At 37.4% G+C, this 23,748-nt stretch overlaps 1 protein-coding gene across 3 annotated transcripts in view; it reads left to right on the top strand.

Moving 5' to 3' along the window:
* Positions 1 to 23,748, top strand: part of LNPEP (leucyl and cystinyl aminopeptidase) — a 51,806-nt gene that overhangs the window by 24,987 nt on the left and 3,071 nt on the right. For all 3 annotated transcript variants that reach the window (XM_021535523.3, XM_021535522.3, XM_021535524.3), the window contains 11 exons: positions 1,840 to 1,960; positions 2,640 to 2,794; positions 3,130 to 3,243; positions 12,200 to 12,331; positions 15,051 to 15,182; positions 16,285 to 16,445; positions 18,913 to 19,001; positions 19,734 to 19,914; positions 20,622 to 20,778; positions 22,148 to 22,332; positions 22,986 to 23,147. In XM_021535523.3, coding sequence (XP_021391198.2) covers positions 1,840 to 1,960; positions 2,640 to 2,794; positions 3,130 to 3,243; positions 12,200 to 12,331; positions 15,051 to 15,182; positions 16,285 to 16,445; positions 18,913 to 19,001; positions 19,734 to 19,914; positions 20,622 to 20,778; positions 22,148 to 22,332; positions 22,986 to 23,147 — 1,589 coding nt within the window. The remainder of the gene's footprint in view (positions 1 to 1,839; positions 1,961 to 2,639; positions 2,795 to 3,129; positions 3,244 to 12,199; positions 12,332 to 15,050; positions 15,183 to 16,284; positions 16,446 to 18,912; positions 19,002 to 19,733; positions 19,915 to 20,621; positions 20,779 to 22,147; positions 22,333 to 22,985; positions 23,148 to 23,748) is intronic.

Raw genomic sequence — 23,748 nt, 5'->3', positions numbered from 1 at the left:
CAGTGCTACAAAAACTTTCTGTACCTGCCAAGATAACATATCTGGAAAACTCGTGCTGTACAGTAAAGCAAATTTAGGCTGACTTTAAATCTGCATTTAGTCACTTAAATACAATTATTTAATTTTAATTTACAAAGGTTCTAAACATCAGAGAGTGGGTCCTGCTTGAGCTTTGTTCTTTGCAAGGGTATGGCCTGTTTCTGTAATGTGTGCAGTTAGAGAAACTAAAGAATAAATGTGGTAATATTAATAGATGCTCCTTAATCTTATTTTAGGAAGTGCAGAAGTTTCATGTACGCAACGACTTTCATGACTCTAGCAGAAACTGCCCCTTTGTGGTGAAATGTCAGAAGTGCCTGTGTACCTAGAAAAAGCCAGAGAGAATAGTGCTAGTAGCATTGTAGAAGGAGAAACTCTCTTTAATCAAATAAAAAAAACACAAGTAAAGATGCAAGACAGGCTTTGATTCTGATCGAGACAAGTATTTCTAATGAAAGATGACTAGAACAGATTGTTACACTTCTTTTTTTTTTTTTTCCTTTTTTTTTTGCCTTATGGCTTTTATTCAGTTCTGTATTTGAACTGTACACTGGTAAAACCGCACAGTTCTTTGAGTCAGATAACTTTTTTACTTAATAAGAATACTTCTTACTTATCTTTAATGTATTATTTTTAATTTCTTCTTTAAAAAAATGATCAGTATTTTAATCTTACTAAGAGTAGCAAGTACTCTTAGTAAGATTAAAATGCTAACCATTTTTTTTAAAGATAAAATAAATAATCATAAAGGAGAAAGCATAAGAATACCAAGTAAGGCCAGAGTTTTAGTAGGTCGAAAGCAGGTCTCATCAGTGTCCAGCAGGCCAAGGAAGTCAGTAAAAAGGAAGCATATATTGTACAGACTCAGAATGCTCCAGAAATGTGTGACTGGGAGATCCAAAGAATTTGAGCTTCACACAGAAGAAGTTTATTGTCATGAAAGCTTTAAGATAATGTAGAGTTGAAGTAAAATTGCTTCATGCTTATAATGCAATAAGATTTTTCTCAACTCCAGAAGGTCCGAGGAGGCTCTTACGTTTTGGTTTTGAGCTTAAAATTTGCAGCCAATAATACTTTTGTACTTCAGGAACATTAGACTGGGTTCTTATTTATATGTGCTTCATTCAAACTTGAATGTTGAACTGATTTATAGCACAGGAAGAGTGACTTATTTTTTATACAACTGGAATATGGTTGTCCACGTATTTCTTAGTTTGTGTGGGAAAGGGTGTCCTAAACGTGAATCTAACTGTAACCTAATCAAAAACATTTTCTTGATACAGGCAATTCAACATAAATAGGGGGAGATTGTAGCCTCTCAATTTTTATATAAATGCTTCTTACATCATGTCTTATGCAGCCATACCTTAGATAGGGATGAGCTTTATGCCAGTTTTTTCAAAAATTACTTCTTGCAGATTATACTACTGCTATCATAGTATAAATTCTACCATAGACTAAAGATTGGTTGAGGTATACAGGGAGGGTCACTTTAATCATGAAGGATTTTAAAATCTGTGTCATATAGACCCTTCTTGGACACATTCCTTAAACTTGTCATTCTTTAATTGTTCTTGCATACACACAGGATAGTGCCCCTGTATTTTGACCTGTTAATAAGCTTTAGTAAGAAAAATCAGCTTTTTATGAGCAGCTTTGTAACTACTGTGTGTAATAATTTGTGTATGTACTTGCAAAAATGTGTCTTACCTGTTTCAGGAACTCCTACTAGCTCCTCCTTCAATTCTGAATTTTGTAGCTATTAGTTTCAAAATATTTTCTCTTCTCTGTTTGGACTAGGTATCTGTTTATGCCATACCACAGCATCTAAACCAAGCTGGGTATGCCCTAGACACAGCAGTGAAGCTTCTGGAATTTTACCAAAAATACTTTTTTATGAAGTACCCTCTTGAAAAATTAGGTAAGTTCTTTAGGACTTCTTTTTTTTTTTTTTTTCAATTAAAAAAAAACCAGAATAAGCTCTGATCTGGAAAATGCATGGGAATTTTCATTTTAAAAAAAGTATTACAATTACTAAATTATTAAATAAATTCAAAAACTAATTACATGTTTGTCTGACACAAGTATGAAGCGAGTTCTAAGTTGGAAAGCTTTTGTGAGTGTTTGGAGACAGATTGCTTATATTTTTACATAAATTTACACAGAACAGTTTCCTTTGTGTTACTCAACTTAGTAGTGAGGAAATTCTCAGTCTGTGAACCATGTTCACAACTGCAGGATCTGCAGCATGTCTCCTCTACATGCATTGGTTTGACTGGAAAGGTAGTGAAATGCAGTCTTCTAAGACACTGCTTTTCAGTAGTGTACTTTTCAGGCCATCTCATTTCCACACTGGTTTTGCTCATGCAAAAGCATGGATCCATAGGCAGAGTCTTGTTAAGTTGTTTGTGTCAAGAGTACTGCTAAAGAAACATAATTATAAAACTGTGGGTCTTCTGTACTTGAGATTTCAGTGTATGCCCACACCACAGGGTTTAAATAATTAATTTTTTTATGATTATATAATACAATAGGTAGGCTTGAAAGATAGGATTGGTTTAACTAGCAATTTTCAAAATTTTCTTTCAAATCTTTTCCAGATCTGGTAGCACTTCCTGATTTTCAGTCTGGTGCAATGGAAAACTGGGGCTTGATCACCTTCCGGGAGACAACACTCTTATTTGACAATAATACTTCTTCAGCGAGGGATAAAAAGCTAATAACTGCAGTGATAGCACATGAGCTTGCCCATCAGGTACTAGTCTGGGAAGATTTTTTTTTTTTTTAATTTCTTTGTTTTTTAAGTTTAATTTCTTTGTTTTTTAATTCTCTCCTTAAATTCACCCCTCTGCTCACTGTGACTGCGTAGTGCATCTGTTTAGAAAGCCTGCAGGTGTATTTTCTACAGCACAACAGGCAGAGTACAACTCTCATGCCATGCCTAAGGAGTTGTTGCTGCCAAGGCTTTTCTGTGGTTTTGACTGACCTTCATTTTACCTTACCTTCATTCTAAATAAAGCAGAGGATGGATGGAGCACTTCTCATTTGATTGCTTTCTAAGAAAATAATTATGTTTTCGGTCTTTCTTAGTGGTTTGGCAATCTAGTAACTATGGAATGGTGGAATGATCTCTGGCTAAATGAGGGATTTGCCACGTTCATGGAATACTTTGCCATGGAAGAGGTTTTTCCAGAATTACATTCAGTAAGTAATTTCTGTAGTTACATTCACTTTCCCTTCACTATTATCTGGTTTTTTGTGCTGCCTATAAATGCTTGATACTTACAAACTGATACTAAAATTAATTTTGGCACCACTGAGATCATGCTACATCTCTGCTATTATATTGGAAGTGGCTTTGAGAAAGGTACATTGTTCCTGTGGGTTTAAATTATTTTTGCTTTTTTTTTGGTAATAATCTACAGGCAGTGTACTGTGTTTTGTGAAGGTTAAAGTATTCTGTGAAAAATAGCAGGTCTATAAATCAAGTTATTTCTTAAAATCTTTCTAGAAAAAGTCCAGATATGATGTTGAACAAGTTTGTCTACTTAGGCTATTCCTAATAGACCCAGGAAGCTTTAGGTTATTAAATATACCTGAGGTTGCAAGCCCACAAAAGAAACACAGTCCCCAGCTGTGGTATAACCACAGATGTCTATTAAATGTGTACATAGCTTTTATAATATTTAAATCATTGGGTCAGAATAGCGTGAGCCTGGAAAGCCAATAGTATAATTGTTAATAAAATTGCTAACCAATAATATTTGTGATCAATTCCCTAACAGCAATATCAGACTTTTCTCTCAAAGATAAATGCTTATATAATAGTTCTTTCTGCAAACTGCTGCACACCTGTAATATTTTTTAAAACTTTGTTATATCTCTGGTGACTGAATAGTCTTTCTAACTAAATGCTCTTTGTTCTCTCAATTACAAGTTTCCTTTGTTTTTTTTTCTCTGTATCTACCCCTTTCTTTTTTACTAAGTATTGCAAAGTACAGTAGGTGTCTGCAAAGCATTACATGATTTATATTCTGATGGATAAGCCACTGAACATAAGAAAATATGCATGGTAAACATAGCATAATCATCAAAAGTGCTCTGAGTCCTATTGCAATGAAACCAACAACATGTTTGACCCATGTTTGGTCCAAAATTAAATCTTCCCAACCAGGAGAATAGGCAAAAGGATCCCATTCCTGGTCTTGCTGCAGCTCTCCAGATAGCTCCTTCATTTCCTGGATGTTTTCTAAATGGATTTGCAGTGGTCATACAGCAGCACATTCTCTGGAAGTCTTCATATCTGTGTCCTTGGTCTGACATTAAAACTTCTCTTGCTGCTCTATTTTGCAGTGTTGCATGACGTTCTCAGTTGACATCTGTTAACAATCCTGTTGAAGCATTACTGGTAGTGTTAGTTTCTTTTGCAAGCCAACAACCTAGTTTATTAATTGTGTTGATGGCATGTGCAGTATCAATAGAGGCAACTAAGGAACTAAAAAATCTCTTTGCACTATTCCAGAATTCAACCTCAGAGTTACAGTCAGGGTCAAATGACTGAGCATCATGTTTGTTTCACCTATGTTTTAGTGTCTGATTAGTTAGAGTTTTGAGACTGGGATGAAACACAGTCAAATGACCAAAAGTACATGGACCTCCCACTGCATTACTTGGAATGCCTTTCCATGCTCTGTTGCCACATATTGAAAATGCTTTATCATGCAGGCTTATTGCACAGGTCTGTGTTGTGATTGGTGAGAAAGTAGTAAAATTACACCAGGCAGAAGCATTACAATAAATGCCAGTTCCACTTACGTCAACCCCTGTGTTTTCTCCTTTTGAATCATTAGCATAATTGAGATAAAAACATACAGGAGCATTTATAGAGCCTGGTACATCTAGCTCTTGAGGCTGCAGTGAGAGAGCAGGGAAGTTACTTTTCTCATGCCTCTATCAGTATTTCCAGGTACCATCCCACAGACTGGCCAGCATTAGACTGCCCTGATCCCAAACACCACGATGATCTACCCTTACCTGGAGTACAATCACTGGAACTGTATAATTTGTTCTGTTTGTCCTCCAACAAAGGAATGCCAGCCAGACATGATTGAAATGGATCACTAGGACTGGTCATGGATATACAAAGGGTAGATTGGTTAATTGCTTTGGGTAATGTGAGAGAAACATTGATGTTTGGTTGTGGGACCCATGCTTTGTTCACATTAAATGAGAATACACTGAGGGTGATAAAAAGGGTTTATGTATATTGTGCCCAAACCCATTGCAATTGATTACCAAACCAAAATTGTGATGTCTTAAAGTCTACATTCCCTCTGCAGGTTTGATGTTCTTTGCAGGTAGCCAATGAGCTCCTGTGGATAGAGAAACACAACCAAAACCTCACCCCCTTGTTAGCAAAAGCACAGGGCCTAGCCATTGTCTGCTCTGCAAGTCTTTAGCATCATGGGAACACCTTTTTTCACTTGCTGTTTTGTTATCAAATCTGGAAATATTTAAGGAATTTAAAACAAGTGTTTCTTTGTCCAATTGTTTCTGAGATGTTAGACTAAGGGGATCCCTCCTTTTGTCTTTAAGAAGTGTGTTCTTTAAAATGGCATGTGTTCATTCCACAGCAGCTTGACCTGCTGAGGAATGAGGTACACCAGGTAAGTGATGTCACCCCAACAATGAAAAAAGGTTTTCATTGATTGTGAAACATATGCTGCACCATTATCAGTTTTCACTACTTTAAGGACTTTTAAAGTAGCAATAGTTTGCAACATGTGCATAATGACATCTCTTGCCTTTTCCCCTTTATGAGTGGAGCAGCAAAAAATTTGGAATATGTGTCAACTGATACATGCACATAGTTTAGGGTGCCAAAAGAGAAAACGTGTAACATCCATTGACACCCAAACCTCTAGGATTTGTACCTACTGTGGTAGGTAAAGGTATTAAACAAGCACAATCAGAGCAAGAATTAGGAATTTATCTGGCTTGAGAAATGATAAGATCAAATTGTTTATTAAAAACTTTTGCATTGTGGTGATAAAAGTCGCGTGACAACTTTGCTTGTGTAATTTGATTCAGAACTGTTGCTGTCATAGTCAGAACATCAGGAGCTAGCTGCATTGCCTTCCACCAGAGGTCCAGACAATGATGAGTGAGACCTGAGGTGTGTAACATAACAGCAGTGAAATGGCACTAGACATAATCATACACAGTAGATAACAGGATAAAAATCCTTATTGAGTACTTGCTTTAAAAAGTAATGTCCAGTACAGTTTAAATACCTACTACATACAAGGAATCTGATACTAAGTTGAAAGGTTCATTTTGAAACAATCAAAGCTTCTGCAGTGGCTGCTAACCTACTAGTTGTGTTGACCTTGGCTGAAAAATCAGTTTTCTCAATCGCCTGTGGAGTTTTTCCAAACAACTGGTTTCTGATTTTTCCCAGAGTCATTGATGAAAACTCTCTTTGCTCCAGACAGGGGCTGTGACAATTTTAGAAAATGTGGCTGTGAAGAAAGATCTTTTAAAGATTGCAAAAGTTTCTTTTTTGGCAAAGAATTAACAGTGTTTCCCAAAAAGTCTGTCAGGGCAGCCTATAAAGATATTGATTCTTGGAATATCTCCTGAAAAGCATTTGGACGTGAAGGAATGTGGTTGTGAGAAGGATCATCCCCACTTAGGGTCTGGCATAATTTTTGTCCTGTGGAAACGAGTCTAATAATCATGTCAAGCGATGTAGTTACTATTTTTGAATATCTGTGAGTTAAAAATATCCACTCTATTATCCACAATTGTTGTGTGTACACCACTGTGCTGTTAGTGCATATGGTTGGAATTCAGCCAGCATAAGAAAAAGCCTGAGTGGTAACTCTGCTTGTTGTCTGGATACAAAAGAAGTCTGAATTTCATTCAGAGTTGCAATGCTTCACAGGCTTCTGCATCCAGCTTGTGAGGAGAGGAGATATTAAATCTGTGCCTCCCTTAAGTAAATTAAACAAGGGTGACAGTTCCTCAGTGTCACCAGATACTAAGGGTAGGAGTGAGCCAATTAATAATTCCTAATAATTTTTGCAAGTAATTTAGTGTTATAATAGAGGTCAAAAGGACAATGGGCTGAGGAACAATTTTCTGTTGAAATAATAGAAATCCTAGGTATTTCCGTGGTGGGACAGTTTGAACCTTGTCTACCACAATACAAAGACCAAATTTATCAAGAGTAAAACTCAATTCTGCAGTACTACAGAGTCATCTGCTCCTAGCAGTATATCATCTATACCATGATACAGCAAAATCTTTGAAAAGTGCTGTTGCGCCTGTTCTGAAGCACTTGCTACTGCAAACTGACATACTGTAGGACTGTTTTTCATTCTTGGGCTAACACAACTCACTGATACCTTTGCACAGGTTCACTGTTGTTCAAGGATGGTAATGAAAAAGCAAAACGAGGTGCAGCATCAGGATGTAATGCAATTGTGAAAAAAACCCAATCTTTTAAGTCAATGATTAACAATTCCCAATTTTCAGGGATCATTGCTGGATTAGGAATTCCAGGTTGCTGAGAACCCATCAGGCTTATCACTGATAACCCTCACACCTTGTAAGAGTCTATATTTGCCAGATCCAGTTGTTTTGACCAGCTTTTGTGCTTGTTTCAGTTGTTTCCCTCTGAGGGGCCACTGACCCCACAGAGGGATGTTAATGTTTCACATGACTTTAAGTCTTGGCTGCACATCAGAGGCTCCTTTTAAAAATTTGTTTTCAGTGTTAGTCCCCACTGGGGTAACAAATCTCTTCCCCACAGTGTGCGTAGTAGAAAGTACATGTGGTGTGAGCTGTGCTTGTTTCCCTTCTTGCCCATATACCATGAGTTCCTTGGCTGACTGCTGTGACATCTGCTGACCTCCAGTGCCCGTGACCATCGCTGATGGTGTTGACAAGGGCCAGGTCGGTGGCCATTCACATTCACTGATGATGGTTTTGTCAGCCCTGGTATCTGTTAATCCTGTAGAAGACTGGCCATCTACAAGACAGGCTAGAAAAGGTTGCTGCACTGAAGTAGATTTAGACCAGTAAACATAAGGAGCACCTGTGCTCCCAAAACCTCCGGTGTCCCTGTCAGCATTGACAGATGGTACCTATTCTGTGTCTGGCCATATAGGAGTGGGATGAATTGAGCAATGCATGATCTTGCTGGCATAGTACAAGGTGGGTTAGGAGTCCAAGCCATGATTTTTATTTCACCCCTAGAATCAGAGTTGATGATTCCTGGTAAAATAGAAAGTCCCCTTTTAGATGATGATGATCTCCTGAGTAAAAATACATGACATTTAAATGGAAGGGGTCAACTTGAACCTGTAGGTATAAGATGAACCAATGTGTCATTTATTGTGGTTTTGGTGGAAACTGTCAAGTCCATCCCAGCACTGCCTGGAGTCCCCCTGATGTCCCTTGAGCTGCAGCTGGATCCTGTTCTATTGGGAAGCACAGGATTCTGAGCCCATCTTCAAGTTTCCCTGCTGTAGCAGAGGTTTGCCATTTTGTTATACTTAGAATGGCATTCATTGCTCCAATGGTAACCTTGCTTGCATCTAGGGAATGGTTTATTAGGTTTTTTTCATCCCTTTGTTGTTCTTTGAGCACTGCTTTTTCACATGAACTTCCTCTCCACAGTCAAAACATTTGACTGTTGCCCTAGCAACCTGTAGCTGTTGTGCTAAGGCTGTTGCTGGTAAATCTGCTTTGTATTTTTCTATACCAAAATGTGCACAAGCTATGATAAAGTCATGTAAGGAAACATCAGGTTTGTGTTGAACTAGGTCAAGTGCCCTGCAACAGTCAGGATTAGTATTTTCATAAGCTAAGGATTTGAGTAAAACTTCAGCTGCATCTGGTGAGTCAATTTGCCTTGTCACAGCCGTTTGCAAATGATCAACAAAAGTAACGTGGGGCTCTTGGTGTCCTTGCCTTATAGTAGAGAAGCGAGGTTCAGTCTTATTAACATCTGTCACTCCTTTCAAAGCTCTTACAGCCATCTCCCTTGCTTGGTTATGTATTTCTGGGGGCATCCCTAACTGTTCTTTTATCATGGTCTGATGTCCAGTCCCTGTCAAATGATCCCTTGTTATCGCAGCATTATCAGTGTCTATGTTAGCCCGCACTTGATCTTCACAAAGCCCATTGTACTCTGTCCACCATATAGAATATTGTGCTGCTGTCATAATTGATTTAAATAAAGCTTTCCAATCAGCAGGTAACATAACACAGCTCTCTGCAATAGTTTCTGTAAGTCTCAAGGTATAGAAAGATTGCAACCATACTCTTTCATAGATTTTCTTAATTCTTTAACCATTTCATAGGAATGTTGCTTATGTCAAGGCTGATTGCCTTGATAAACTACAGGCAAAGGATGAAGCGATGCAACATCCCCTTGAAGCAAAGGCGTTTTTCTACAGATATCTAAAAAGTCTTTTGGCTCAGGAAGCAGAGAAAATTCATAATCACTCATGAAGGGCTGTTTTGGTATTTTTGTGTCTAGATGGTGCTGCAGCCATATTTTTCAGCTGTTGCAATGGTATTTTAGAATAGGAATTGCAGATTTTTTCTACAAGTTCACTTTCTTTTTCCTTCCTAGTGGTTCCCTCCACACGCAAAACAAGTGAATTGGAACATGAAAGCATTGCTGTGGGTGCGGGGGAAGCATCTGCAGGAGAATTTACAGCTGGGAGTACTATGTCTTTGGAATTACGAAAAGTTTGCAATGCAGAATATATAATTTTCCATGCTATTCATCTTAGTTAATCTCTGGCAGATGTGTCTGACATGCTTTTAAAGTATCTTCCACTCACTTCTAGTGACTGAGGTCATAGGAGCCTTTACGGGGGTACCAGCAACAGTTAGTTTTCTCCCATATAAGGAGTTGTATTAGTTTATTTTCCTGAATTTTAAGATTTTGCTCCTTTGCTATACATAATAAGCAGTCTTTATGGAAGGCTTCTAGTTTGGAGATACTGTTGCCCATTTTAATAGGGAATTACTTGACTGCACTGCTAACCTGTTTATTTGCTAACAATGAAAGGATGTCCTCAGTGATCCTTGAAGCTCAAATTGGTACAATTGGGATGTATTGCTGGTCCAGGATTGCCTTAGGAGATTGTATGTTCAAGGAGCCATTTACGAGCATGTGAAAGAAACACAGTCCTCCAGTTGCAGTATAACCGTAGACACCTATTGAAAGTGTACATAGCTTTTATAATATTTCCACCATTGGGTTAGAATAGCATGAGCCTGGAAAGCCAATAGTGTAATTGCTAATAGGCTTGCTAACCAATAATATTAATTATCAATTTGCTAATAGCAACAATAGACTTTTCTCTCGAAGATAAATGCTTATATAATAGTTCTTTCTACAAACTGCTGCACACCTCCTACTTGTTAAGTTTTTTAAAACTGTTATATCTCTTCTGCCCTGACTGAGGAGTCTTTTCTTTCTAACTAAATGCTCTTTGTTATAAATTCACTTTGTTTTCTTTCCCTACATGAAGTAACTCCTGTCTTCCCATCATTGTACTTGCTTGTGTCTGAATCAGTTTGAATTTCACAAATGAGCAGACATGGCATAAAAATATAAATTGGTCCACCACAAAGGATTCTGATAGCATTGAGTTACACTTAATACAAAACACTGCTCCCACAGGCACATCTGTTTACATACATGGCTGAAGGATAAAATCTTTCTGATATGATAATGTAGTGATTATTAACTCACTCAGGTACTAAGTGACCTAGCTTTTCAGACACTGGAAGATATGATGGATTCAAATTTGGTCTCTCTTTTCCAATGAAAGGATATCAGCTACTGCTATAAAACTTGATTGTCACTGAGAATGACAGGCAGATAAACAAAGGTTAGTGGAATTAAATGTAGAGTGTATTGGAGAGAATAATTTTGCATTCTGGATAGAGATATCTCCAAGGAGAGGACATACCTGAGCCCTTAAATCAACTCCTAGGAGTGTTTATGTGATTTGCTTTAGTCATGGGATTAAGCACCTGATTTGTACTGTTTCCTGCCTGATAGATAGTGTTCTTTTCAGCATTCTGGAGAACTGTGAGTTTGAGTTCTTAAATCACTCTTATTAGTATTAAGAAACTTGAGTTGCTAACCTGGTCCAGTAGAATTCTTTTACAGCACTGGATGTTTCAAAACGTCTTCATTTCGCCTAGTTTGGTTGTTCAGTTGGATTGTCACCTAAAGTATGTAGCCATTCTGCCTGTTGGGTGCATATGTGCTGAGGGTGGGACACAAAAGTAGTGTCCTTATTTAACAAGGACACATCTAACATCTGTGTACTTCATTCTAAAAGCTGTCTGACAAGCTGCCTTGACAAATATCTCATTCATTGTTTGATAATCCCAGAATGTGTTTTGACATCATTCAGAACTTCTCCATTCAAGAAGAATAGCCTTAACATTTTAAAATTTAACAGTTATTTTCATTGTATTTCACAGAGGGAATTTGTGGGTTTGTTTTGTTGTTATTGTTGGGGGTTTCTGGGTTTAACTCTCTACTGTATAGAGAATTGTTTGCTTGCCTTGATGAAGTGAAATGGACAAATACTGATATGATCAGCTTCTTTTCAGTGTTTGGTGTTTCCTTGTTCTGGTACCAACATATTAGATTAAAATATTCTCATTCTATAAGAAAAGAAGTAAGAGATTTTGGTAATCACTAGATAAGGTGCTGTTTACATTCTCCCAAACATTTCTGTAATGAATAATTTCTCTAGACTTCATGCTTAAAGCACATGAAAGTCATATTTTTATATTCCCTGCCTCCTATAAATGAAAACAGCGGTGAAATTGAATATGAAATTTGACACACACTTATTTAGAAGGTGCATTTTTGTCTAGTGCCATTGACACACTTGCCTGAGACAGGGGCTTAAGGGTCTGTATAATGATGCAAACTCAAAAGTGAGATTCCACTGCTAAAATGTGGCAGGGAAATAGTAGCTTTTATAAATAATATCCTGACAGTTCTTTTGCTGCCTAGAGCAATGGAAGAGCAAAGCAGAGACCACTTTTACTTTTCTGCTTAACATGTACATTTCAGCTTCCTAAACAGTTAAAAATATTTCTCTTCTAGGATGAAGATTTCCTTACTTTAATTTTCAAGGCTATGATGAAAGATGCCTTGAATTCTTCACATCCAGTCTCTTCTGCTGTTCAGTCTTCAGAGCAAATTGAAGAAATGTTTGATTCGCTTTCTTATATCAAGGTAACTGTAAAAATATTCCAAAATTTTGGAGAGTGATACATCAGCTACTGAAAATATGAATGTGGAATCACAAGTGAATAGGCATGTACTAACATTTTTGGAGGTATTTACAACCAACTCAAAAAATGCAGGGTTTCTCAATAATGTTTTTGAGCATATATGTAGCATTCAATTAGGCAAATATTATGTATATGTATTTGTTGCCTTACTTACCATCTTGTAGAGCACTTGGCACAAAATATTATTGTAGGAGGGGAACCAATAGATGAAGCAACATAACCAGTTAGGCATAAATTCTTCTAGTAGCAGACTGTAACAAGTGATTAAAAAAAGAGTAAAAACAAAACACCAAAGTAATCTTTTAGTCATATACTCTCCCTGGTTTTAAAAGAAACCCATATTTTAGAGATATCCTGAACTGTAAGCTTGCCTCTGAATGCAAAATATTTTACTGCTTATCCTGGTTGTCTTGAAATGTGATTATTTCTAATGTCTAGTGAGAGTTGTGTGGGAGGCTTATATTATTAAAGCATCTCATTGCCTTCTTTAAAAATGCATGAGAGAAGAAATACCTGTATGTGCAAAATTTTTTTCACATTTTCTCAGATTGTAGATACTGGATTTTGGTAATGTTGGAGGAAAGCCTTTTGTTTGTTTATTTTGGATTGGCTGGCATTTTTCCATCACTGTCTTGTACTTTTGTCTAATTAGAAATCATGGGGACAGCTATTTTCTGCTAGAAAATAGTCAGATACTACATCTTCCTCTGCTCAGTGGAATGCAGTTCCCATTACAGTCTTGGTTTGTTTTCTCTGACTTTTTTTTGCAAGTCTCAACTGGTCAGCACATCTTGTCTGGCATCCCTGAATAGTCTGGGATGCCAGATAGACTTACGGTAGTGATGTGCTTCCATTTATTTTGGATTCTGCTTTCTCAACTGCAAGAACAGATATGTGTGATTTTCAGGTTACTTTGGTTGCCAAATGAATTTGGATTCTCTCCTTTTATCAAAAGGCATGGCTGTTGTTTAATGCTTCAGAGGTGCTGTCTCAAGTAATTCCCTTTTTGGTGAGCTTCTGGAAGCTATGTATTTTATGCACAATCATGTCTGTAGCCAGCTAACTTTAGAGCCAACTAACTATATAGAGAAGTTTCAATCAGTCAAAGACTATTGACAGTATTTGATTAAAAATTCTCTGTATAATTCTAATGGAAAAGTTTGTTTCCTAAGTGATTGGATTGGAGTTTCAGTCAATTAGTGTCACATTATATTTCGAGAATTATTTTATTACTTCATTGCTACTAATAAGTATGTGCACGTTTTGAATACAATTGTACTAACCTACACCTTCAAGAGCTGGCCAAAAGAGGTTTTGCATGTTGTCAGAAATAGTTTTCACGGCTGTTTTCTGTGTTTCAGAGGATTTTATTACATAGCTTTTCATTTATGCATAAAGTTCTTGTATTCTGCTACTCTATAGCTAGGTACTCTATAACTAGGTACAGTTCTTTGGAATTCACATGAGAAGACACTACAAGGTAGTCCCAGATAAGCAAAGGATTGTCTGCTACTGAATTGTACAACATAATTTATTTTATTGAACTACGAACTGACACAGATTAGTAGGTGACCTCTGCATTGTACTGTCTTGGAGAGAAATAATTGTACAATATTATTTTTAGTCTGATTTGCAGACTGTCAGTAAGCCTAACACCCGTAGGTGGGACAAGATTCACCTGGAAGGGTATGACAGGTGGAAAAACAAAGGAGCAGAGCTGTAGGTCAAGTATGGGTGCATACAAGAGAGGAGATTGTGGCCATATTATTAAAAACTGTAGTAAGGGCTATTTCTGACATTTGGTGACTAGTGAATAACCAGGCAGCCTTCAGTTTCAGATAAGATGTTAGTCAAATTCCAGAACTTGAGATTGGAATGTATGAGAACAATGCATTATCTCTCTAAAATCTTCTTCTTGTTTCTTTCCTAGAAACAGTACCAAAAATATAAAGTGCACCTTTAAGCTATTGTTGATCTATGGCTGCTCCTCTGCATTCAGTTCTACAGTATGCAAGTCTTCAGGCAATTTACTTATTGGTAGCTTTCACATAGAAACATTCACAACTTTTTTGATACTTAAACTACTCAGTTACTGCTGTTTTTTCTTTACAAGATATGACTGTATTTAAACTCAAGAAAACATACTTGTTCTTCTGCAGTCAATTCCAGCCTACTTTTTCCCTATGTTTTTAGGTTTTTGATATAAGTGCACATCATATGATTGTTAAACACTGGCTCACAAGTGCAGTTCTGTACCATAAAGATGAGTATTCATAATGAAAAATGGCAGCCAGCAGAGTAAGAAGGCAATATTTTTCAGATTACGTTGATTGGAAAAAATGTCAAATTCTACTAATCCATTTTGTAATTGTAGTTTGAGCCTTTAATATTTTTTTTTCCAAAGCAGCTGGGAAAAATTTTCAGACTACATTAGCCTTTTCTGTAACTGTATTTGGAGTTTATGAAATAGTAAAAGAATTATTTTTCCAAGGAAACTGAGTGTAAAGGTAATTACTTGAAGGATATTATTTGGAATAAATTCTGCTGGCTTCTGACTTACTCTTGTACTGTGAAAGAGCTATAATACACATATGCTTAAAAAGTTCTGTAACTTCAATTTATTGATTAATTTTCTTTTTTTTTTTTTTTTCTTCTTAAAGGGGGCTTCACTTCTTTTGATGCTGAAGCATTATCTCACTAAGGATGTTTTCCAAGCTGGCATTGAGGTATACTTGCATAATCACAACTATGGAACTGCCCAGAGTGATGACCTGTGGGACAGCATGAATGAGGTACCCATCTTCGACACACTGTTCTTATTTTCTTTTTTTTTTTTAACTCCACTTCTCTAAGAGTATCATAGGTTCTACTTATTTGCTTGTTTATTAAAAAAATAGGATAATGGCCTGCAGGTAAATACTCCAGTTTTTTGCTCATCCTATTCTTTCATATAGATAGGGAGATGACTGAAGCTTCTTGGGCTACATTGCATATCATCCCAAAAAAGCACTGTGAGTGAGTATGTACTGCTCTGCATGTCCATCCAGAATGGACATATCCTCTCTAGAATTACATGGCTAGTGTGTTAACACCAGAATGAAAGTAATAAAATGCAGGATAAAAAATACTTTCAAGGAATAGCTATATCCAACCTCACAGAGGTCTTGGGTTACTCTCTACTAGTGTAACTTTGTGATAACTTCGGTTTCAACAAGTGTGATTAAATTTTAGGAAAACAGACTGTACAGGCAGTTCTCAAATTATAAGGTAGGCATAAGGCTGTGTTTAGTTTCAAAATGAGTGTGAAGCACTCAATAAAACAAGGCCTTGGATAGAAGAGATTGAGGGCAAGTGGTGTCAGCAAGGCTGTGGGAGTCAGAGAGGCCAGGGAAAGGAGGGTGGAGAGACAGCAGGAAGGAGAGGGGAAGGACTGAAGGTCCAGAGAACTACAGACCTATTGGCCTGAACTGAGTGCCAAGGAAGGTCATGGAGCAGATCATCTTTAGTACCATTCCAGGGCACATACAGGACAACCAGGGAATCAGACCCAGCCAGCGTGGATTTAGCAGGAATAGGTCCAACCTAGTCTCCTTTTATGAGCAGGTGACCCACCTGGTGGATGAAGGGAAAGCTGTGGATGTTGTCTCCCTGACCTTCAGTGAAACCTTTGATACTGTCTCCCAAGGCATTTTCCTGGAAAAGGTGGCAGCTCATGGCATGGGCAGGTGTACTCTTTGTTGTGTTAAGAACTGGCTGGATGGCCAGAGAGTGGAGAGAAATTTACAAGTTCACTGTCAAAGTGATTGTTCACAGATGTAAAATCACGCAACAACTTATTTAGTAACTTAAGAAAGTGTTCTCCATTTACTTTTTGTATTATGATTGTTTTTACAGATTACCAATGGAACGCTAGATGTAAAAAAAATGATGAAGACTTGGATTGTGCATAAAGGATTTCCTTTAGTCACTGTCGTCCGAAAGGGAAAGATCATTTCAGTACAACAAGAGAAATTTTTGTATCGTGTGGAACCAGAAAATTGGACATCCGATGCAAGGTTATTACCTTCTTAATACCTTTTATCCATTAAAAGCAAGCTGCTGTCTTAAAGCTTTTAGTATTCAGACCTTTTAGTGTTTTCCTTTAAAGGCAGGTAGTAACAGAGAATTCGGCACAGAAATTCACACATCTAGGGTCTGCATAAAGGTCCATGTCTATTTCCACTGAAGTAAGTGGTAAAAAATCAGTGACACCCTTTGTAATCTGAATTTACTACATGCATCCTTTTCCTGAAGCTTTTAAGCTTGACATCATCAGTTGGTTTTCAATACCAAAAGGCAGATCTCATAAGTAAAGGTTTCTTTACATTTGAGAAAGTTTTGTGTGTTTAACAAGACTCTGAAGAAAGGCAGGCTGCAGAAGTTTCACAGAAGTTTCAGATACATGTATTCTGTTTTAAAGCCCCTGCTTCTTACTTCCAAAATTCAGTTGTATACCTTGGGCTTTACTACAAGAAGGTAGAGAAGCTAGTGTCAATGCTTTCTTGGCTTCAGAATTTTAAGATGACACTACTACATGACAACAAATGACTGAATGTTCAACAGAGGCAATAGCCATTATACCAAAACCTAAAAGGAAATACATACACAAATACTGAAGAAGCAAAGATGTGGCAGTTGGTGGTTGTAAATTTTTGTTTACTGCACGTGTAACTTACCTTATGACCCTCAACAGTGTCTTCTAACAAAAGCATTTAAGTGTGAATTCTTTCGATATTTTGCTGGTTTTATTCAGTTGTTTAAAGTTTTAACAGGAGCTAAGTCCATTGCATCACCTTGCAGAAAATTAGGTCTGTGAAAGAAATTTGTCTCTTGAAATGTAGGACTTTAGAGGGCTGTGTTTTACTTTTGTTATGCGGAGAAAGAAAAGCAATGTGGGGTTGAAAGGTAAGGGAAGAAGGGAAGGGTTTTTAAGGTATGTAATTTCTGTTTCTAGTTGATGGAAGTTTGGGGCATGTATGAAAAGGTTTAGAAAAAGAGCACTCTATGTGAGTCATACATAGAGGAGATCCCTGTCAAAATTGGATTAATGTGTGCACCTTCTTTCATCACACTCAGATTTATGTTTTTCTCTAAATAGCCAAGTACTTATCATCATTATGAGCCTCCTTAGCATTTGTTCTTCCAGCTTGCAGTTCACTTAAGAAAGTCTTTGTAGTACGCAATGAATTGTGGTTTCTATACCATGATTTGGAATTTGAGTCTTGTACTTGGATAATTTTTTAATTTTAAAACTTGTAAAAAATCAGATAAACAATGTTGGACTCAGGTAAAAATCATACTGGATGAACTTCTGATGCAGCCAGAGATTACTGTCTGTATGATTTTGGACTAGCTACCTAGCATGCTGGAACTAGGAAAGAAGTACCAGGAAAAGTAGAGTCCCTTAGGGACTAGTGCAGTTTAAGTTCTTCATCAGTGATGTACACAGTGAGATCAAGTGCTCCTGCAGAGAATTTTAAATGACACCAAGCTGAGTGGTGCAGCTGGGGGAAGGGATGCCAGCAGTGGGCCCTTGGTCAGGCCAGCTTCTGGTATCAACACAGGCTGGGGGATGAGCAAATCAAGAGCAGCCTTGCAAAGGAGGACTTGGAGGGAGTCGTGGTACTGGACACAGGCCAGCAGTGTGCATTCACAGCCCAGAATTCCAGATGTATCCTGGGCTGCATCCAAAGCAGCATGGGCAGCAGGGGAGGGAGGGGATTCTGCCCCTCTGCTCTGCTCTGCTGAGAGCCCACCTGGAACCCTGCATCAGCTCTGGGGTCCCAGCACAGGGAGGACATGGACTGCTGGAGTGAGTCCAGAGCAGGTTCACAAAAACAATCAGATGGACATAACACCTCTCCTATACAAGGACAGACAGTTTGGGCTGTTCACCCTGGAGAACAAAAAGCTCTGGGGAGACATTGCTGCATTCTTTCAAGTACTTAAAGGAAAGATGGGGACAAACTTTTTAGCAGGTCCTGTTGTGATAGGATAAAGAATAATGGTTTTAAAATAAAAAAGGGTAGATTTAGACTAGACACAAGGAATAGTATTTTTACAATAAGGGTAGTAAAACAGTGGCACTGGTGGCTCAGAGAGGTGATCAATGCCCATCCCTGAAAACATTCAGGGCCAGGTTGAATAGGATTCCGAGCAACATGATCTGATTTAAGATGTTCCTGCTCATTGCAGGGGACCTGAACTAGATGACCTTAAAAGGTCTCTCTGAATCCAGTCTGTTCTATAAAATTTACCCATTTCTCAACATGGTGGGATTTTTAAAAATAATTTCTGTGCATGCTGTTCATATTTTCTTTCATCATATTCTGATTATATAAATGAGATTTAAACTTTATTATTCTATACAGCATTCAGTGATTTTAGTATTATTCGTATACAAAAGTGCTTAAATTAAAACAAACTATTGAAGGGAGATAATATGTGTAGAACATGTTAGTCAACATTTGTTTTCCTTTGCAGTTACCTGTGGCATATTCCTCTCACTTACATAACAAATAGGTGCAACTTCACCCATTGCACTAATGCATATTTACTGGATCAGAAATCAGGTATGTAACTAAAAGCTTCGGTAGTTAATTTAGGATTACAGATACGTGATTTTTCTGAGAGCACCCTCAAGTAAGATGTGAAGCTGAAGACTTACACAGGTTACAAAGTAATTTCAGAGACCCGGAGCAGAGCACTGCTGGTGTTGTCATCATCAGAGAGCTGGTTCCCTGTAGCATTGTGTGTATAAATACATGACAGCAACTGGAACAGAATCACAGGTTTGAAATTTGTAAAAGCCTTGGAACAGAATCAGGCATTTGAAATTTGTAAAAGCCTGTGCTTTTCATCACAGCGCATGCACACAATCTCTCAAACTGTATGTTCTTTAGAGAGCAAGTTATGTGAAAGTCAATCTGCCAATTTGCTGAAATGGTAGGAAGTAACTTTCCTACCATTTATTTAATTGTGTAGGAAAATACTGTATTTGGAACAGTAGATGGGGCTCTTTGAAAGAACAACAGGACAAAAGGAGAAAAACTTACTGATGCAACTTGGGTGGACTGTGATAATGTTCATTCAGTCAGATGTAGGAAGAAGGATGTGGAAGTACAACCTGGAATTTTTGAGCTGTCTTTCAAAACCTTTGTGCTGGCTTTTCCTTTGTCATTTTAGGGGGAAATAGTGGAAAGAATTTATTGTCTCTCTGGTACTAGTCTACTTTGTAGACTTTGGTTTGAGCAAACAGTTGTTAAATGTTTGTTTCGGCTGATCACATATTTTCTGTCCACTAGCTGTCATTGAACTTCCAGAAGAGGTGGAATGGGTAAAATTCAATGTAGACATGAACGGCTATTACATAGTACACTATGCTGAAGACTGGAAAACACTGATTGATCTCTTGAAGAAAAACCACACTGCTCTGAGTCCTAAAGACAGAGCAAATTTGATCAACAATATCTTCAACCTTGCGCGGTAAGACTTCTGTACTGGAAAAGGTATTTAATACGTGTTTCAAGTTTTTTCCAAGTCTGAGAAGATCAGATGTAGTTTCTAGAGAAAATTGCTTTAGTGGAGGTTTAATTCAGCTTTCAATAGCCTTGTTGGAACTGTTCACTGATGCTCAAGATGTTACCTCCCTCTTCTTTACAGCATCATCTCTTTGTTTGGATCATGGAGAGAAACATGATAGTTTCCATTTCTGGAAGACCCTGTTTTCTTTAGTGGCCAATAATCTGCCTGCTAACTGCTTTCCTGTACTCTAGTGCTCCACTGTAGAAAAGTAAACTATTTCCTTCTTAAAGTTTTGCTGGTGCCCTCTCATGTGTTTCACCACCACTATGAGAAGCAGGCGAGGTGGAACATTTTAGATTGTGTCTTTGGAAACTGCTGTTCTATCCAAGTATCCTTATTCATGATAAATATTTTCAGACATCCTTGCCACACTTCCTTACTCATTTTCAATTTTTATTAACCGGAGGCATGTTAGTGGCCATTGTTGCTTTGTTGTAGTCTTGATGAAGTTAAAATATGAAAATTTCTATATGTAAATTGTTTCTTATGTCACCCCCTCTATTCACTTATCTCTCTATTAGTGTAATGGAAAGCATCACTTTTGATTTGTTTCAGAGAGTGCTTTTGTTTCTTTGTCCATTTTAATGTTTGTATTTATTGACCCATAGTCTAGGAAAAGAGTCTCTGGAAAAGGCCTTTGAGTTGATTGATTACCTCAACAAAGAGAACAGCACTGCACCACTTACTCAAGCTTTGTTTCAGCTGAGTCTTATATACAACCTTTTAGACAAAAAGGGTGAACACCAACTGGCAGCACGAGTCATGGTATGTCTCAGTTTTCATAAATGATAATTTTAAATTATTAGCTATAATGTTCTTTATAGTTACATTATCTTTTTACATGATGACTGTTGAACATACTCATTAATTCCACTAAGTTTGATGGGGACTCTAGAAGAGTTGCCAGTCTTGTCAGGCTTTTCTAATGGTCTCTTACCAAAATACTACACTTTTTGGACCAGCTTCTTCCCCTCTCCTTCCTCTGTTTCCATACCATACCCATATGCCCCAGAATGTTTTGTAGGGAGTGTGCTGCAGTGGTGTCTGGGGCTATCTTAAAGTGCCCATAAAAGTCAGTAGAAATATGTAATTAAACAGATTCCATGTACTTTTCTTGTACAGGAAAGTAATTTCCAAAAGTTAGAGTGGCTAGAGATTGTAGATCTAATTGCTTTATAGAGAGACAAGAGAAAAAAACAGAACTATTTTCTGTAGAAATAGACATGCAAGGATAGTTGCCATTCCCTGTTCCAGTTGTGTAATAGAGTAATACTAGTAATACAAAGACTTGACAGTGAAATCAATATTGTAGGTTCTTGATAAGCATATGTCTTTCATTTCTGTGTTTACCTTCTTATTATGGAGTTTCTTCTCCATAATCATCTGCTGGTTTAAAATGATCTTTGCTGCTTCACAGTGTAAAACATCAATAAAGGGATTTAGTCTATAAGAAAATTATTAAATTATTAGATAAAATAGCAGGCATTTTTCTTTATGCTAGGAAGGGCTAATTATTGAGTGCTTAAGGAAACATAAGAAAAAAAACCCAGTATTTTAATTTACCCAAAGTTGTTATGTATTTGCTATAAACAGCCCAAGCTCTGGTTTGCAATGCAGTGTCCATGCAGTTTTATTTAAAATCAAAGTTTTCTGCTGAGATATGATAGCTGATCAGGCATCCTGCTGTGGTTCTGGCAAGCTACAGAAGTACAAAACTGAAGGGTGTTCAGCCTGTAGACATAGAAATGTGATATCTTTGTGCTAAATGAATTTACTGTGACTTGGTGAAGTTAAAAGCAGTTAAACATACAGATGTTGTAGTACTTCGTGATTGTAGGCTGATTACAAGCAGGTTTGAGGCATGGCTCAAAGAGGGGTCTTCAGTTTCTATATGCAGTTTAAGATGTAACCTGGCCCATCTTTCAGATTTATGTGGTTTCTGATACTTATTCCTACAGTTATGAAATAGGATGTGTAAGTTGGAATAAATATATTAAAAACTACTATGCTTAGCTTCTATGGTTTGAAAGCTCAACCTTTTAATTTTTTTTTCCTTGCTTTAAACTAATTTTATGTATAGAAAATCCTCTTGGAAGGATTACTAGCTATTGCTAGTAACTTTTTCCTCCTTTAGCTTAGGATAGAGCACTTGCTTGGAGATAAAATAGATCAACAGCAGTGGACAGACGATGGGAGCCTGTCTGAACGAGAGCTCCGGTCAACACTGCTGACTTTTGCCTGCACCCATGATATAAGAAACTGTAGAAAAACTGCTGCTAAGATGTTTGAGACATGGATGAAGTCTAATGGAACAATAAGGTACCTCAAAAATGGAGCTTCCACTTCTTATACCCAGCTGCTTTCCTGTTACATTGCCACCATTGTACGTGGGAAAGACACCCCAACAGCAAACAGAACAATAAAAAAAAACCCCCACCACACCACCACCACCAACTTAGTATTGATAAAGAATGTGATGCTGTCTTTAACCGTTCTGTGTGTAGAGGTAATTGCTATTTCACAATGAGAGGATGACTGTGCTAGGCTTTGTCTCCAGTCTCATTTAGTTTAACTGCAAAACCAGCCATAAGTTCTTTTTCATCTGCATTTCCTGAGGTGCATGCTGAAAGAAGATTACTTAGGGGCAAAGCCAAAGCACATGTTTTTATCATGCAGAACTCATTCTGCTGTGGAGTCATGTACATTTTGAGCCATAGAAAATCATCAATTCTGCATACCGTGTACTTTGTTTTGATGTGGCTAAATGATTTGCTTTTTCCTAGTGACTGAAAGTATTAGATTGGCATGAGTTCAGTAATGTCAAATCTTAACAATTGCTACAGAATCAAAGTGCTGCAAAGAGGAGCATCTCCTTCAAGTTAATATTTTAATTTTTTTTTCTTATTTCCTGAGGTCAGTATTTTGGTACCCCCTATATTCATTTGTTTTGTTGCTTTTCTTTTTCCCTGTAGTCTGTCTAGTGATGTTATGAAAGCCATATTTGCAGTTGGAGCCAAGTCTGATGATGGCTGGGAATTCCTCCTGAATATGTACTTCTCTTCAGTTTCTGAAGCAGAGAAAAGCAAAATGATTGAAGCCTTGGCCAGCACAGAAGATGCCAGAAAGCTGATCTGGTATGAAAGAGCCAAGAAGTTGTATGCTGTGTAAATTACAAGTGATAAAATCTTCTTGGAATAGCACATTTCCTTTTTTCTATTGCTGAAAAAAAATCTGATTGCTAAAGAAAATCCATCCAAGTGTTTTGCACAGGCTTCCATACACACAAAGAACCTGATATTTTTCACTTAAAAATAACTCATGTAACAAAGGCACACAAAAAACCAACTTCTGAATATGCATAAAGAGAAAAGAATTGAACATACAGGCTTTGCACTACTGGTAACACAAAAATTTCAGATTTTGCAGTGCGGATAGCAAAATTGCAAGCTGCTCTATAGAACGTTAAAGATTGATATATGCTTATAATCAAAATAATAACTAGTTATTACAATTTTTGTTAGGGTTTTCTTCCTCTTCTTTTTTCCATTTCTTTCTTTGGATGAAAATTTGACTTTATATTATGTTCCTCTCTGTAGACTAAATCTTAATGCTGCATGGAGAACACAAACTTGTTCTGCTAATTTAGTCTTCAGCTTCCGTCTCTTATGCCTTCAATCTGTTGTTTTTCTTCTACAAGTTATTAGAATTTACTACATCTTTTCCAATGCCAGTGAA

This window comes from Lonchura striata, chromosome Z, assembly GCF_046129695.1.
Source record: "Lonchura striata isolate bLonStr1 chromosome Z, bLonStr1.mat, whole genome shotgun sequence".
NCBI lineage: Eukaryota > Metazoa > Chordata > Aves > Passeriformes > Estrildidae > Lonchura > Lonchura striata.
This window is presented reverse-complemented; position numbering and strand designations above follow the sequence as displayed.